Source organism: Balaenoptera musculus, chromosome 20 (genome assembly GCF_009873245.2).
Source record: "Balaenoptera musculus isolate JJ_BM4_2016_0621 chromosome 20, mBalMus1.pri.v3, whole genome shotgun sequence".
In the NCBI taxonomy this organism is placed as follows: domain Eukaryota; kingdom Metazoa; phylum Chordata; class Mammalia; order Artiodactyla; family Balaenopteridae; genus Balaenoptera; species Balaenoptera musculus.
In genome coordinates, this window is record NC_045804.1 from 51,634,681 (window position 1) to 51,652,368 (window position 17,688).

Below are 17,688 nucleotides of genomic sequence, written 5' to 3' on the forward strand. Positions count from 1 at the left end.
GGTTTCTAGCAGAAACTTGTATGACCTCCTTATTCTGCCTCTAGGAATTGTTCCTTTCTCTCCTGCACTTGTTCTTTGATGGTTTTGGAAACCTCTCTTTACCCCCATCTCTCATCTTTCTCCTCCAAAGCCCACGCATTCTTCTAATGCTGTTTTCCTAACGTTATGACTGTACTTAGAAGCACAGGGCCCGCGGCAGCTCTTTGTCATCTCATTGAGAGGCACCGCCCACCTCAGTGTGTCAAAGGCCATCACGACTTGATCCTGAGGATCCCCTTCATCCACCGTCTTCCGAGAAATCACTGAAAATACTAAAGCCCGTGTTTTCATTTAAAACCCGTTACCCCTCCCTGAGGTTTGAATCCATGAGCACACGTTGAGGAGAACATTTCCGCTGTAGAAATATCAGTAGTACCTACAAGTTCAAAGGCCACCTGTGGCCATAGCGGATGGAAGGCCCTCCGGGGTGGGGAGACACTGAGACCCCGATGCTTGGGTCACCTGGCTGACTCAGCCAGAGGCCACCTCATGAGAGAGACGGACCAGGCACGTTTCCAGTGCCCAGGCAAGCAGACGGGGAGGAGCGAGCCGGCTCCCTGAGGGAATGGTTTTGTCTAGGGTGGTCCTGTACCTGATCCCGCAGGTACAGAAAAGCACCTGGTCCACAGACCCCGAAGATCATGGTCCCGCAGGAAAGAGCATCTGTGCTGCAGGAGAGGGAAGGCCATGGTGGGAGGGCTGGGCGAGTCTGCTGCCCCTCGCTGCTGGGTGTGGGACACCCACCCACGGACTTCACGGTGCGCCCGTTTGGTGCCAGCAGCGGGGGAGTGATGGGGGCTCATGGGCTGGAAGTCTCTTAAATGGTTAGAAATCCAAGAGTTAGAGGAATGAATTTAAAGAGGGAGCTCTACTGGGGGAGAAAGTCCAAAAGATCGAGCGCTGACCTTCCAACAAAGCACAAGTCCCAGGCAGACCATAAGCTTCAAACTACCATCTAGCTCTTTCTCCCCCCACTTCCTCAACTCTCTCAGAACCCCCAAGGCCAAAGATGACCGACCTTGAAGATTTCTCCTGTGGACAAGTCATCCCAGTTCACGGAGCAACCTTCGGCATAATCTCTCCCTCCCTCCGCCCCCTTGCTTGCAACCTACTTCTTTCACAGTATGTGAGCCAGAATTGACCCCAGGAATCTGGGATTAAAACGGGCATGTTTCTTTAACATATTTTAAAAACACTTTTGAGATGGGTTTGGGTCTCAGCATTATGTTCCAAAAATCATGAAGGAAATTTTATAAGATGAATTTGACTTTACCTTTTGAGTTTTTACTACTTGACAATTTCACTAAACAACTGGAAGGTTAGGTGATCTGCATTTATATTCGGCTTTGGGAGGGCCTCTTTGCCATGGTTAGGCTGTATTCTTTCCTTCCTTCCATCTATCTATCTATCTATTTTTAAAGTACAGTCGATTTACAGGTTAGGCTGTATTTTAAAGAGGGCTAAGGATTCAAACCATAAGGCCCAAACTTGTGAAGCTCAATTTCAGGTTCAAGGTTCAGGTTCTAACACTCCACTTTTCGTATCAACGTGCACATTTCAAGCCTCGTAGACAGTTTCATGGTTTTCAGTTCAAAAGAAAAGGGCAAGTAGCCAGATATGCACATAAATTCCAAATAAAAGGCATAATGATGAGACCAACATACGTGAGATAATCACGTAATTATTTGTTCACAAAACGTTAATGACTTGAAAAAAGAAAAAAAAAAACCCAACTCCTCCTTGGAGTTCCTTAGAGTTGAAAATTTAAAGGTAACTCAAAGACAAAGGAGATATTACTGGGGACATCGATTCCTAACAATTCCCTTAGAGGACTGTGTATCAAACGGCACTACTGGAAAAGGTAGTGACAGACCTTTTGCTCTGCGGTGCTTACGGGCTACGCATAAAAGAAGCAATGTGTAGGCAGTAGCGACTGAATTGTTTATGCGCTCAAACAGTTGCCTTGAAGGATAATAAAACTGAGCATGAAATGAAGGTTCATGCAGGTCTATGAGCAAAACAAAAACAGAAACCCAGAAACCAAGCCCCCATCCTCCCCGGCCACCCTGCCAGGCCCCCCACCCCGCAAGTTCTTCCTCTGGGCTGAAACCCCTTGTGTTTGGAAGACCTACAGGCTTTATCCATTCACCTGGTGGCTCATGAAGACCAGAAACACTGTCATAGAAAGAAGCTCTCTGAATATTCTGAATCTCTAAAGCAGAGAAACAGCAAAAACAGGAGGACAGAAGGGCAAATACACAAACACTTCAGTTAGTGTGAAAGACATTCGACATCACAAGTCAACTTTGCAATTGGGCTACAAAAGCAGCTAGTCCAGGGCAGACCCCATGCAAACATTACTGTTTAGAGAATTTGCACATCTGGACAAAGTTCTCTATAAAATAAATGTATATAGCCGAATCATTCCCAACTCCAGGTGTGAGCATTATATCATATTAATATCAAATGGTTACCCCCATGTAAACGCAGGATGAAATTTAAGAGTAATAAGGTACTATTTGCGTTGTCTTTCATAAAATTATCTTCCAATTAGCAAATTGGGACAAGACTGCAGTAAGTTAGATTACTCTGGAAAAGGTAAATATTAGTGGCATTTACTGTCAAAAATTCACACTGCTGTGTAATTTTATCTCCAATCCAGATTTTGGAAATATAATTTATTTCAAATACCAGCTACGAATAGGTAACTACCACTAAGGAAAACAAAATTCTATTGTAGCAAGTTCTATTGTACAAAATGTTAAAGCAACTTCAAATCATAACTAAGATGATACCTATTGATCATACCGTTACCGTTATGAAAATATCATAGGAGGTACATTTACATGAAAATGTAATTTTTAGGTCTTTTCTTCCTTGTATGTTAGCCCCGAGAAGTGGCAAGAAATCGTGTGCAGCTGGTAGAGAGATCGCAAAACATCTTTCAGCAAAAAGTAGGGCACTATATAAATCTCTAGGGCAGGGCTGCCACCAATAAATCTTATTTCTCCTGGTTTGGCCTGGAGAAAACTCTAATACAAAGTTTATTTTAACATGAAATGTTTTATACTCAAGGCACTGCACCTTCACAGGCAAACTATATTCATACATCATATACTCATACATTCAGTCAACTTGTCATTTTCTGCCTTTGCATTGATGTGGCTGTAAAAAGAGAAAAATAATCACATGTTTTTCCAGGGCTATTTTCTTTTCCTAGAGAAGAAGCTCCCCTTTTCCCAAGACATCTCTACGTCCAGAGTGAGCATGATGAGTTCTCCACCCTACGACCGTCTTCAAACTCCTGTGCCTGCCGCTGACCTCATGCGTGAAACACACGGTCCTCGAAATCGGAGGAGCCTGGCATCAGGCTCCGCCTGCCCCTCCCCCTGATGCTGGGTCACCTCTGAGAGCCTGTCACTCAGATTAAACTGAGTGACCGTCCACCTGAGCTGACGGATGGCAGGACTTCCCACTAAGAGAAGCGATATCAGGAGAGCAAACACACAGGATGAGTCCGGAGTGGATGCTGGCAGAGCCAGGTCACAATGGGGAGAGGATTCCGCTCAGCCCATTTGGACAAAAGTGGCCACACGTGCTCCCAAGCCGTCCACGTGGAGAAAGGTGAGGGCCCCGGCAGGGCCTGAGCTGTGGGCCAAGGACAGGTGTTCAGGGCTTGAGCCAGGACGGGAGGGCCCCGCAGGCCACACGCCTCTCCTCTCAGAGCTTCTGCCTTCAAGCGAGTAACCTGTCTGTAGCTAGTCCATGAAAAGCACAGAAAGGCAGGTCAGGGCTCTGCAGACGGGGTCCTACCTGCGAGACACGTCCCCCGCACCTGCGACACGGGACGCGCATCTTATCATCGCTGCAGCTGCAGCCCCCACCCCCCTCACCTGCCGGATCTCACGTTCCTGACACTTGTGACCCGCTGCCGCCAGAGGCCCTCCCGTACCTGGACGGCGAGCCGGGGAGTTAAAGGAGGAGCCTGGAAGGAGGAAGCCGAGGCAGAGGCTCCTCGGTCCCGTTCCCGCCTGTGTGCGTGTCCTGAGTTTCCATCCAGAGGAAGGCCCTGGGCGGCAGGGAACACGCCGGTCACGGTTCCCGAATCCACCTCACTGCTGACAAGCGTGGGCGGTGAGCTTGTCCAGCGTGGCTGGACGTGCAGGGTCACAGGAACAGGTCAGGGGGTCCAAAGGTGTTCCCCGCAATATTGTTTTCGGTTAAGAAGTGAAAAGACAAGAGTCAAAAGTGGTTCACAGTGTCAGAACCAGTGTGTACGCCCGGGACCTGCTATCATGATTCCCCAAACACCTGCTTCTCTTTTCATTCAAAATGAAGAGAGAAAATCTGTTTTTGAGACTTCAACGGTAAAATGCTGGTTTCCTCTGTTCCTCTTCTCCTTGGCTTTCCTTCCACGGTCACCTCGCGCTGAACTGCCCGCTTCCGGGGTCTTTCACCCTGATCCATCCAACAAACCACTGCCTGCTTTGCTTCTTCAAGTTCACACTGTGTCCCTACCCTGGCCCGTAAAACTACTGATGCCATTTAGTCAGTGAAGTCAAATTCACCTGAGACTGGCCACCGCGTTCCTCCGTGCTCCGGCCTCATCCATCACCGGCCTCCTTTCCTGCTCACTCTGCCTCCTGGCCCCAACCCTGCCCTAACGCCCCAACGGGACACTCACCCCAGGTTGGGATTGTCCACTTCCGCCCTGTGATCGCTCCTTCTACCGGCTTCACCCCTGCTTCTTCCACACCAACATCACTCCTAAAAATGCCACCCACCCCTAGACGAGTGGGCTCGCAGAAGCCTACTCACCCTCCACGGTTAAGGCCCCAACAGGATGTGAATGTTCGTCGGTGGGTGCTGGGAGACTGCCCGGCCCTCAGCACGTGCTCAGGAAATGCTGGCTTTCTTTGTTTCTTCAACAAAGTATTACTTTTCGAGGACAAGGAAAACTGCCTCATCCTTCATGACATTTGACCTTAGCACCCCAGGAACAAGGCAGTCCCCGCTCAGCTGTCCCCGCGGCATTCATCTCAGGGGTCTGCGACACTCAGCAGTCTGTCCACACGTCTCACTTCCTTTGCTCTGAGATCTGAGCGGAGCCAGGAGGCGGGGTGGGCGTGGTGGGCTCCGTGGGCCACACTGCCCGGGGCAGCACAATGGAATCGACTCCGGATTGAACACAGCATTTCTGACGGGCAGCGTTACTCCTTCCTCCTCTTTTTGTGACGTTTCCTGTGCACCTTTCCCACTGACCTGTGCTGGTCTTCCCAGCCCTGTGGACCCGGTGGCCATCAGAGCTCAGGGTCCCTTTTTCCACGCTAGATCCATTTCTCAGACCCACTCTCACACTTCCCAGAACAGGGCCAAGAGTCCCTTGGCCGCGTGGGCACCGCAGACACCACCTTAGGGTCCTGCTCTCGCCTCAGTCCTCACGGGGCCCCCTAGGCTGACCAGGTCACCGCAAGTGACAGCGAGCAGGCAGCAGCCAGGTGAAGACCTCCATCCAGTGGGACAGCGATTAAAAGCTTCTGTTCTACTTGCTGGAAACCTAACCCTTCCCCCAATCCCTCCCTGTACACAGTCTCATGCACACGATCTCTCCCCAGGACACGTGCGTGCACGTGTGCGGTGTGCCCAGCCCTGCAGGCTCCCTCGCACTTGTTGGAGCCGATGTACGTGACCTTGACTAGGCTGTCTTTGGTAGGGTCATCACCCCCCTGCTCACTTTCTCTGTGGTCGTTCTTCTCTTTCTGTCTCTTTCCTTTTGTCCTGATTGCCCTAAGCCCTCTGATCTGCCCTCTGGGTTTCTTTCTCTCTACCTGAGAAGACAGCTAGATGGCAAGGTCTTGAGATGCTATAGAAAAAGCAGAAGTGAGCCAGGTAACTGACAGGCCTGGCCTCAGGGTCAAAGCCTAGGCAGGGGCAGATCCAGAGCTAAGGTCCTGCATGACCTGAGGCCAAGCGAAGCGGTGGGGACAACCAGGATGAAAGTGTAGAGAGAGCTAAACGCCAGAAGATGCTGGTCCCACTATACATACAGACACAGAGCTGCTTTGTTCCTCTGGTACCAGCAAAATCTCTAGTCTATGATAAAATCACCAAAACCTTCACCTGAGGTTCACGTAAACCAAAGAACTATGAGGACTGACAGAAATACAAACAACTGATCTATATGCAGATGGTCTAAGCTTATTCACCAGCCACTTTGCGTGCGTGTGGAGGGTAGGGCACTGGGGGAGGACGCAGCTCGGCTGACCTGGACACAACACAGCGAAGATGCACAAGGCTTCTCAGGTTTTGTATCCCGACACCCTTGGATTACAACTGCACTGGGACCAGGGTGGCCTGAGGCAAATGTGTAGTTCTTTATGGCTCTGCTACTAGAATGTTCCTACAGCACCTGACCAAGAAGGCAGATGTCTTATTACCCAAGTTTCCTTAAGGTGGGTAAATTCCGATACAATGGCAGCCCTGCTCTAGGGAAAATAAAGAGCTTTAAAGTAAAAAAAAGTCTACACACATCTATAAGTAAAAGAACCATATATAAGCCTTAACTGTAAAAGATTCGGCCAAGTTTGATTACAAACGCAAGCACGTTCTCACCATCCTTCCAGAGCTCCGCCACAAATCTGTCAGAGGACTGATGCAGAAGGGTGGCCACGTTGTCGTTCAGGGGGTCCATATTCTTCATCAGCCACTCGTCCGCCTTATAGTCCACCTGCCGGGCCAGAGCCGGGTGCGCAAGAGGGAAAAAAAAACCAAGAAACATTTCCAGCCTTAACCAAAAACGTTCACAGGACCCCCCACCCAGGTGGAGGATGGGAACTGCAGGCTCAACCCAAGACTCCCGGAGCCCCGCCCTGTTCCCTCCCCAACAGCCAATCAGAAGAAAGTCACACACCCTGCAGCCCTCACCCCAAATTTTACCTGTGAAAACCTTCCCCCCAAACTATCGGGGGCTCAGGGGTTTTGCGCATGAGCCACCCGTGCTCCTCGCTTGGCCTTGCAACAAACCTTTCTCTATACTTCTCCCGTTCCACCCCCCAAATAAGTTCATAGAACAATCCAAAAAATGGGTTGTCCCGAAGGAAGTGCCCTTGTAATATGTACTAAATTTAAGGGTTTATAAGTGTATATCAGCACATTTGTTACAACCTTCATCAAATGCAGCAAAATCTCAAACACAGCACTTTTAATGGAGTTCTTTCACTCTTACCTTCCCTGCATAATGTATAATGCAAAAGTCAGCTTTGTCTTTCAGTTGACGAGGTTTCTGAAACTTGGAGTGGGACCCTTGCTCTTGAACTAGTTTTTCAACAAAGGTCTTATCTGTGGCTTTAGGGAACCAGCACTCTTCATCCAAAAGGGCCAGCACGCCAGGAGGGTTAGCCTGATAACAGAGGCAAGAAGAACTGACACGTTTTGCACATCACTGTACATACAAGGATGTTTTCCACTGGGTTTGGCAGTTTAACTTCCAAAACAGTTAGAGCTTCGTGAAGATCTATGCAAATCAAACTGCTAGGGTAGCAGGTAATGTCAAATCGCAACTATCACGCAAACGCTGAGATCTCAAACTGCTCAAGAAGTACTGGTAAGAAAATGGATGAGTACTGTATCTCACAAACTTATAAAAAACTAATTCCAAGTAGATAACTCCCCCAAAAGTAGCAAATAAAAGACACCAGAAAGGAACTGAAAGGTGTAGAGACAAAACTGAATCTTTATATTCAATGACTGGCTGGATAAATTGTAATAAACCCTCAACTAGCTGGAATGCTTCAGACATTTTATACCCTAGTCAATTTAAGTTTCTATTTAAGTGATGATTAAATAAAACGAGCACTTCACACTTGGTGAAATATTTAAAACTATTGTTAAGTAGACTATATGGAAGGTGATGAAGTAATTTATCAATTACTTCATTGGTTTGTTTTATCAACAAATAAAATAGAGCCTTTATTTCACTCAACTAGTTCACTGAAAAAAGCCGTAGAGACTTAAAAGACACGGAGACACAAGATAGATTAGTGGCCCAGGGGCTGGGGGAGGGGAACAGGAGTGACTGCCAAGGGCAGGAAGTTTCCCTCTGGGATGATGAAAATGCTGTGGAATTAGACAGTGGTAATGGTTGTAAAGCTCTGTGAATATGCTGAAATTCACGGAATTACATACTTTAAAAGGGTGAATATTAGGATAGTGAATTATGTCTCAAATTAAAAAAAAATGCCCAGAGCTTGACATTCTCTGGGAGCTCGGAAATCAATGGAACGACTTCTTTTTTGGAGGAAAGTGGGGTACACATGAAAGCTAAATGAAATATTTAAACAATGATGGCCTATTTTATAGTGCTTTGGGGGTCATCGTTTACTGCCATACTGCAAATATAGCAAGTTTCTGATACAAGACTGAGCGTACCAATTCTAGGGCACAACGATGAAATCAGCTTTTGGAATAAATTTCTTAAGACCAGTTTTCCTCAACGCACAAGGCCTTTATGTTTACTGCAGAAGAGCTGGCTCTGTGCAAATACTGCTTAAAAAGTAACTGGAGGTTCTAGTTAAACATGAATGAAACAGTGTAATCATGTGGTCACAGGAAGGCAGAGGTTAACAGAACAGAGCAGGTAGAAGCAGCTGAGGGAATCCTCCCCTCCAGGAGCCCAGGACATCTCTGAGACCCTTACTCCCTGGCTGTCTAGTTTGTGGCCCCTCTACCTGAAAGGATTTGCAGGGTTCAGAGCTGCTAAAAGAACACTATAATCAAAGGCAACTAGGCTTCGGTGATCCTAGGGTCCAGGATGGCATTTAACCCAATTTACCCCACTCATCTGACAACTTTGAGAAATGAAGTTCTAGATTAAGATAAGTGAAACACCCATCTTTCTGCCATAATTTTTACATTTTTAATCTGTTTCAATGAAAATATTTCTAAATTCTGAAAGAGGAGCCCAAATATAATTTAATCTTTTCTAAAGGACTAAGTGACAGCATGATTCACAAGATCCATAATTTTGTCTCCTTTTTATTTTTCCTACTTCATCTTTCAATGTCAAGATCTCTCATCCCTTTTCCTTTTCACTGGGGATTTCTAAAGAGCTTTAAGTTTGGGAGACCATGTTTTGTCTTGTGGTCAGAGTACCGTAAGAAGGCAGGCGGGGCCTGGGTTTGTGAGAGATGAGGACAGACGCCCGGGACAGGCAGGTGCCCCGACAGAGTCGTTTTAGGTATTTTCCTTCTGGAAAAAGTTGTCCTCACTCTCCATTTTGAAAGGACCCACAATGGAATCATGATGCCATATCATTCTACATGCTATAGTTAAATTCCCTATGATTATAAACTCTTACAAGGTTTTGAAAAACCTTATAAAAAAGCATCTTTGTACTTATGAGGATAAGCTTTAGTTACCCCCCAAAATGGATTTGCACGACCTGTCTTATTCCCAGCTAGACACGACGCCCCTTTATCACCTCGGACGTGTGCTCAGGAGAGCCCCACACCCTTGACACGTGCCGAGGGCTGGAGTGAGGGCAGCTGCCGCCACCACCGTGGCACCTGCGGGCAGCCAAGGACCACGTCGGCCAGCACACGGACCCACGCGAGGACAGGACACGGCCGTGAGAAAGGACAGCTCAAGAAGGGTCTTACTGGCACGCTACTCACTTTTCAAATGGATATTTCAAATGGGCATTTCAAATGGGCATCACTTTCCTAGGAAATTTAGACTAGAAAATTATCTTAGCACTCATGAGACAGGATAATTCCCGTCTCAGCTGATGGCAAGAAAAAACTCAAGGCCCCGCCTGAGCAGGGGCCGAGAGCCAGACGGCGCGGAGAGGATCTTACGGGTCTCTCGATGAGGTCGATGCACGGCTGCAGGTCCAGCCCGAAGTCGATGAAGTTCCACTCAATGCCCTCGCGCTGGTACTCCTCCTGCTCCAGGATGAACATGGTGTGGTTGAAGAGCTGCTGCAGCTTCTCGTTGGTGTAGTTGATGCACAGCTGCTCGAAGGAGTTCAGCTGCGGGTGCCAGGAGAGCCATGTTCCAAACGTGGGGTGGGGATGGGGGAGGGATAATGAGTCAGCTAGTTCCCAGAAAGTTCTCGAAGAGTTATTCATCAGGTCTTGACTACCCTACTGAGTCCATCAGATGACAGTGACTAAAGCGAGGGGGGTCTCTCTTAATCTCTGTCTCACACACACACACATACACACACACACACCCAGATCACATTACTGCGAAGCTAAAATGAGAAAATGATAAACTTAGCGTGCTGAGTTTCTACAAATAAAACCATTTTGATTAGCGAATGATTAATGAAGAGAAATGAATAAATGAGAAAGAAAGTGAGAAAAAGAAGAGAAACAAAGAGACTCGGGAAGGCCAGAGGCCAAGGAGGCAAGCGCGTCTCCGTGAGCTTTGAGGGTCCAGAGGACAGATGGGCTGCTGTCTCCTCTGCTCCTTACTTAGGCCACTGGCTCCAGAGTGAGTTAAGGAAAACAATAATAAAAAATAATAATAACCTTTTCATCTGTTACAGACATTTCTTTTTCCCTCTCTGTGAAATCTGCCCATTTCTCTATTGTGCTGCTGATGGGATGAAACATGGATGGATGAAGTAACAGGGATAGTTTTTTTTTTTTAAAGAAATCTTTTTTTTAAAAATTTTATTTATTTATTTATTTATTTATGGCTGTGTTGGGTCTTCGTTTCTGTGCAAGGGCTTTCTCTAGTTGCGGCAAGTGGGGGCCACTCTTCATCGCGGTGCACGGGCCTCTCACTGTCACGGCCTCTGTTGTTGCAGAGCACAGGCTCCAGACGCGCAGGCTCAGCAATTGTGGCTCACGGGCCCAGTCGCTCCGCGGCATGTGGGATCTTCCCAGACCAGGGCCCGAACCCGTGTCCCCTGCATTGGCAGGCAGACTCTCAACCACTGCGCCACCAGGGAAGCCCGAGGGATAGTTTTCTTAAAGCAGTCGCCTTATATGAGAAGTACTCAGCCTTTCCTTCTGCTTCCATGCTGTCCACACAAGTACCATGGGCCCATGAACAACCTCTTTCATTATAAAGTGATCTGTAATTAGGGAAGGTTTAATCAAGCCCCAAGGAATAGATTTAGAGTCTGAAAAAGCCATTCCAATCTTCCCTGGGAGGTGTCACACTCAGCGTCTTAGAACGAGGTCACGCTAGGAGGGCCAGGGCAGAGTCTGCCTTGTTCAACGCCGTATTTCTAGTGACCCACATCAACACCTGCAGACCGCCCGATGGTGCTTGGTTATGTTTATGTGAATGGATTTTGCTCTGCCTTAAGATCATGAGATCTTAGCGCTCTATTTAGCCTGAGCTACTACATGTGATGGTATTTTTCTTTAATGGATTTCTACTTGTCTTCGTATTTAAGCTACCAACTGTATTTTAAAATAATCGATTTTTAAATTGGTAACACATGGTATAAAATTTAAAATGTACAGAGAGTTGCACTGAGAAGTCTCACTCCAATCACCCACTTGCTCTCCTATAAGCAACCACTGTCACCTATTTCTTGTGACCCTTCCAGAAACAGTCTGTGCACTCATAAATGTGTGTTACTCTGATTTTTAAAAAAACTTAACAACGCATCTTGGAGTCTGTAATATAAAGCCACTTCATTCTTTATAATGGGTGCACAGTTCTCTACTACATGAATATATATCATAATTAATCAAACCAATCTCCTACAGTGAGCATAAATCTCCTAACAGTGGGCATTTTCCATTCTTTTCCGTGACAAATAACACTCACTAAACAATCCTGCATTTTTAGCATCTAAAACTGTTTTTTTTTTTTTTTACTGTCTGTATATATTCGTATGTCAAAACCATACTTCTGAAGTTCTACAGCTTTATAATGTTTTAGCTCTTAATATCCTCTTTTCATTTATTTTTCAGAATTTTACTATCTATACTTTAATTAACTTATTTTTCAAATTAGTTTTAGAAGCAGGTTGCCTAGTCCTCTTCTACCCCTTGAAATAGGTTTTAAACAAGTTTGTTCACTTTAAAGATAAATTTGGGGGACTTCCCTGGTAGCACAGTGGTTAAGAATCGGCCTGCCAATTCAGGGGACACGGGTTCAAGCCCTGGTCCGGGAAGATCCCACATGCCGCAGAGCAACTAAGCCCGTGCGCCACAACTACCGAGCCCATGCACCACAACTACTGAGCCTGTGCTCTAGAGCCCGTGTGCCACAACTACTGAAGACCGTGCACCTAGAGTCCGTGCTCCACAACAAGAGAAGCCACCGCAATGGGAAGCCCATGAACCACAACGAAGAGTAGCCCCCGCTCGCTGCAACTAGAGAAAGCCCAAGCACAGCAACAAAGACCCAACGCAGCCAAAAATAAAGATAAGTAAATAAAATAAAATCTATGCTCTTTTTTCTTGATGTTAAAAACATTTTTTTTTTAAAAAAAGATAAATTTGGGGAAGATTTACACCTTTACAATGCTGAATTTTCTCATCCAAGAACAAGCTATATTTTTAAATTTCTTTAAGTCTTTCATTTTTTCACAGTTGCACTGTAAAGTTGTCTTCAACTAAATCTTGCCCATTTCTTCTTAGGTATTGCATCTGTTCTTGTTGGCAGCTGGAAGTGGGGGTCTTTTCTTTCACTGTATCTTCTGATTGTTTACATACAGGAAGGCAACAACAGACATGCAATTTGCACGCAGCCACCTTTCATGGTTTTTCAGTTATTCACAAATCAGTACATATTAAAGCAATCTTGGGGCTTCCCTGGTGGTGCAGTGCTTAAGAATCTGCCTGCCAATGCAGGGGACACGGGTTCGAGTCCTGTTCCAGGAAGATCCCACATGCCGCGAAGCAACTAAGCCCGTGCGCCACAACTACTGAGCCTGAGCTCTAGAGCCCTCGAGCCACAACTACTGAAGCCCGCTCACCTAGAGCCTGTGCTCCACAACAAGAGAAGCCACCGCAATGAGAAGCCTGTGCACCACAACAAAGAGGGGCCCCTGCTCGCCGCAACTAGAGAAAGCCGGCATGCAGCAACGAAGAACCGACGCAGCCAAAAATAAATTAAAAAACAAAAAACATATTAAAGCAATCTTTTATAGTGGCAGTGGCAGTTTGGGGGATAAAACTGCTTATACCAGTAACAGTTCAGATTTTATGAGGACAGACTTATAGTCCAAAGGGGTTCATTTTAAAACAGGACAATTTGGGCTTCCCTGGTGGCGCAGTGGTTGAGAATCTGCCTGCCAATGCAGGGGACACAGGTTCGAGCCCTGGTCTGGGAAGATCCCACATGCCGCGGAGCAACTGGGCCCGTGAGCCACAACTACTGAGCCTGTGCTCCGCAACAAGAGAGGCCACGATAGTGAGAGGCCCGCGCACCACGATGAAGAGTGGCCCCCGCTTGCCGCAACTAGAGAAAGCCCTCACACAGAAACGAAGACCCAACACAGCCAAAAATAAATTTAAAAATAAATAAATAAATAAATAAAAACAGGACAATTCAGTATCCAACTGGTCAAAGCAGCACACTGATCCCAAGAAGTATTTAATTTAGTATTTGTGCCTTGCTATGTAGTGTCTATCAAAGGAGAAAGATACACATTTTTAGGAGACCAAAATTTTATCAACGGTTAGCAAAACCACAGCAGGTATGTGACTACAAAGCTTTGACGGATTGATGGTGAGTGTTTGGAGAAATCTAGTCAGATTAGTAATGAAATATATTGAGGTGCATCACCAAGTCCTGTGGGTGTATCTTCAGAACGGAGTCTACTATGTTTCCTCATCTCTTGATCTCACACAGCTGCTCCTGACTCCCGCCCAAGCCAGTGTCATCTGGCCGCCAGGCTACGGCAACGCCATCCTCCATGGTCTCCCCGCTTCTGCTTTTCCACCTCACACTCCATGTCTCCAGCTCCTCTGCCCCTCTGGTCAGCTACATCTAGTCCCACTGGCTTTCTAGCAGTTTCTCACATCTGACAAATTCTCTCCCATACAGGACCACTGGACCTACTCTCATTATGCTGGGGCTTCTTCCTGAGGGCGGGGGCTTCTCATGCTCCACTCTTACTGCTGCAGACACATCTTCCACAGTGGGCCCCCCCAATTCCTTCTATCACAGCCCCCCCCACTTCATTATCCAAAATTCTGAGAATTTTGGGTTTCTGTCACTTAATGTTTGACTCTCTACTATCAACAGAATGGCAGGGACTGTACCTACTTATCTACCATCATATCCCTGGTGGCTGGCACTGAAGCTGGTACCGAGGGAGCCTTAAGTGTTATTTGTTAGGAAGGAAGAGCAGGAGGGAGAAAGATATACCTCAAAAATCTCAAATCCAGCGATATCCAGGATTCCAATGAAAGATGCCCCTTGCCGTTTGGTCCTATCCAGAGCTTTGTTGATGCGGTGAACGAGCCAGCGGAAGAGCCGCTCATAGGTAGCTTTTGCCAAAGCTTCTACTGCAAAATCTGCCTGTAATCAGACAACATCAACCTTTTATTCTGGAAATAATCTCAACAAAACACTAACAGCTGCTTGATGGAGGGAGTTTAATGATCTACAGCGCCCCCAGAACCCTAACAGAGCACTTACTGCTTAATCCTCTCTGAATTTTATACATCAACAGAGGGTATTAGTACAATTACATGTAAACTGGAGATAATCAATGTAGGAAATGGGTGAAGATGCCCAGTAAAAATAAACTCTTCCCTCTGCCCCTGGGGTTCTAGGCAGCGAATCTGCCCAGAGTCCAACAGGAAACAGGTGAATCCGACTCTGCATTCTTGGCGCTGTCTCCCCTCCCCCCAACAGGGACAAGGGAGCAAGCAGGGCACCCCCCTGTTGGGCGGGATCCCGAGGTACATGTCCTGGGGAACATGGACGATCCATCTACCTGGGGAAAACTCAAGGTGATATTTCAGATTTCCTTTTTTACAAGTCACCTCTAAAAACGTTCTGAGAGAAAGTACTCAATTAGTACCAAGAAACATCCATATAATAGGGCTTCTATTGATTCAGTTTGTTACATGCCCATCAGAAGGTCTAACGGCCACAGTTATCAATCAAACAAATGTGTGATAGCAACTGATGTTAAACTTACTTGTTCTTTGGTCTGTGCTTTCTGCACGTAGTCTCGGCCGACCTTGATCCGGGGGGTGAGAATAGCCCGAGTGAACTCCATCACATTCATGCCAAGAAGATGGCAGAGTTTCTGGGCAACTAGAGGGTAAAAGGTCTCCTCAATACTAGGTTTCTACTTACGATCTAGTCACAATATATTTAGTAAACACTTGAAACACCTTAGTAGTTATCAGATTGTATTAAGAAATTAAATATAAGGCATAAGGTTGGGCAAGTTTTAGGTCTGATGAAAACTACCTTCATCCTTTCAAATTAATAATACTCATCCTTAGGCTATATAAGAGAAGATTAGTCAGCAATTACTTATTCTGGGTAATTTAATGCAAGTTACTAAGTCTTAGAACCCATGGATAATGCACAGAATGAGAAAAATGGCGTTTAAAATAGTTTAAATCATCATGTTACCAAGACAACTTATCATGCCCATATAGCGATCCTAATAATATTTTAGTAGGCAAGAAACCTAAAGGTTATTAAAATTATTTGATTTCTCGGCTCACATAAAAAGCTGCTAATTTTGTTACTGTTGATTCTCACCAGCATTAGGGCACCGACCTCAGCAGAAGTTCACTGTCTAATGTCACTAAGGTCCAACAAGTGTTCCAATTATTACAATAAATGTCTGATTAAGTGTTAAAACAACAATAAAATTCTATAAGGGTAAGTACAGTTTGAATCACGTTAGAAGCATAACCAAGTTCTTTCTCAAAGATGCACTGCATCCTACCCCCCTCTGATCCAGGTGAATTGTTGGCAACCTAGCAGCACCCTGGGTGGGCAGGGCAGGCCGTGCCTCAGGGAGCACTTCCTTTGGTTTATGACTCTTCTCACCAGCTTTTACCAACTGCCCTCCTCAACCCCTACGTCCTGGCTCCTTTTAAGTTAACCTACATAGGTATGCTTGTGTGTACGTACTGAATGGGAAGTTGAAAAATACAAAGAAGCAAAAGCAAATTGCCTACACTCTCTTGCTTTATCACGATAAACATCATTTTAGCAGCGAAAAAAAATAGACTTTATAGTGTGGTTATATCTTGGCTTACTTTCCTCTACCAGGAAAACAAGTTCCCTTATAACTGCAGCACATTTTCTACTTCTAAGCCTTATTATCCTCTTATTTGCCATTTATGCTTTTTTTTAAAGAGTCATATTCAATCTAAAAGGTAATAATTTGCCAATATCCCTCTGAAGGCAACTCCAGGGAGGCGCGTGTAAATGTTTCAGCATCACTGGAAATGGAACCATTCATCCTGATTGTAGCCCGTGGTCATTTAACGCGTGCCTCCAGCCTCTGTTCTCCTGCAGATAGGTGGTTAGATCTGGCAGTCTTTTACTGGTTTTCGTTTTTGTTTTTGAAGCAGCAATAATGACCCTAATTTCCCAGCTCTCGCTTGGTCTGTTTGTGATTGTTTTTTCAGATTTTATCTAGTTTCAAACTGCCTTATATCCAAAGCCCAATAATCAAAACGTGCTCTTCCTTTTGGTTCATTATTATGTTTGTGATAAATTTCTGTGACTAAATGTATTTTTTTCTTTCGAATTTGTGGTGCTCTGGTACTACTGGTTAACAGCTATTTGCTATATTTACCTTATTCATGGGGCGGGGAGTGGATAAGGAGGAATGGGCTGTAGAGATTGGTATGTTAATAAAGATAATTTTACTTTTAGTACTATAGACAAGAGTAGAGAATAAGTCTTTTTAGAGAAATGCCACTTTGGTACCAACATGTAAAAATGCCATGGGAAATTAATGTATAATAACATATTAATAACCTGATGAAATAAGCCAGTCACAAAAGACAAATACTGAATGATTCCACTTCCACGAGGTACCTAGACTAGTCAAATTCATAGAAACAAACTGGAATGGTGGTTGCCAGGGGCTGGGGGAGGGGGAAATGGGGAGTTGTTTTAGAGTTTAAGTTTGCAAGATGAATTCTGGAGACTGATCGCATAATGATGTGAATATACATTACTGAACTGTACACTTTAAAAATGGTCAAAATAAATTTTGTTATGTGCAATTTTATCACAATTAAAAATTTTAAAAATATTGATAACCTGAAAAACTCTGGTAAGAGAAAGTAGAAATATCACCAATACTAAAAGAAGTCCAAGTGTATATGCTCACTTCAGGCCCTTATTTTTTGATCCTGAGTCAAGCATCAGACTGAAATATTTACAGATGAAATATCTGGGACTTGCTTTGAAATAATCCAGAAAAGGGGAAGTGAGAGGTGGTATGAGTGAAACACGACAGGCCATGAGTTGGTGACTGTCTACGCCAGGTGACGAGAATGTGGGGAGTTCCTTACACTCTTCTCTCTCCTCTTACATATTTACATTTTACTGTAATTAAAAAGTACAAACTCTTACTCACTGCAACAGAGCAAGTGTTAATTAACCACCACTACCTAATATAGGTAATAATTTGAGAAAAATTATTTATAGAGTTGTAATTTTTTAAAGCTTCTCATACAATTA

The 17,688-nt window shown here is 45.3% G+C and overlaps 1 protein-coding gene across 8 annotated transcripts in view; it reads right to left on the reverse strand.

Annotated features, from left to right (window-relative positions):
• Positions 1 to 17,688, reverse strand: part of MYH10 (myosin heavy chain 10) — a 138,385-nt gene that overhangs the window by 41,857 nt on the left and 78,840 nt on the right. For 5 of the 8 annotated variants that reach the window (XM_036836191.1, XM_036836184.1, XM_036836187.1 and 2 more), the window contains 6 exons: positions 15,164 to 15,282; positions 14,383 to 14,535; positions 9,894 to 10,067; positions 7,265 to 7,438; positions 6,652 to 6,766; positions 2,189 to 2,251 (listed from right to left, as the gene is read on the reverse strand). In XM_036836191.1, the coding sequence (XP_036692086.1) occupies positions 2,189 to 2,251; positions 6,652 to 6,766; positions 7,265 to 7,438; positions 9,894 to 10,067; positions 14,383 to 14,535; positions 15,164 to 15,282 (798 nt within the window). The remainder of the gene's footprint in view (positions 1 to 2,188; positions 2,252 to 6,651; positions 6,767 to 7,264; positions 7,439 to 9,893; positions 10,068 to 14,382; positions 14,536 to 15,163; positions 15,283 to 17,688) is intronic. The other 3 variants (XR_005017736.1, XM_036836185.1, XM_036836190.1) reach the window with 1 other exon arrangement.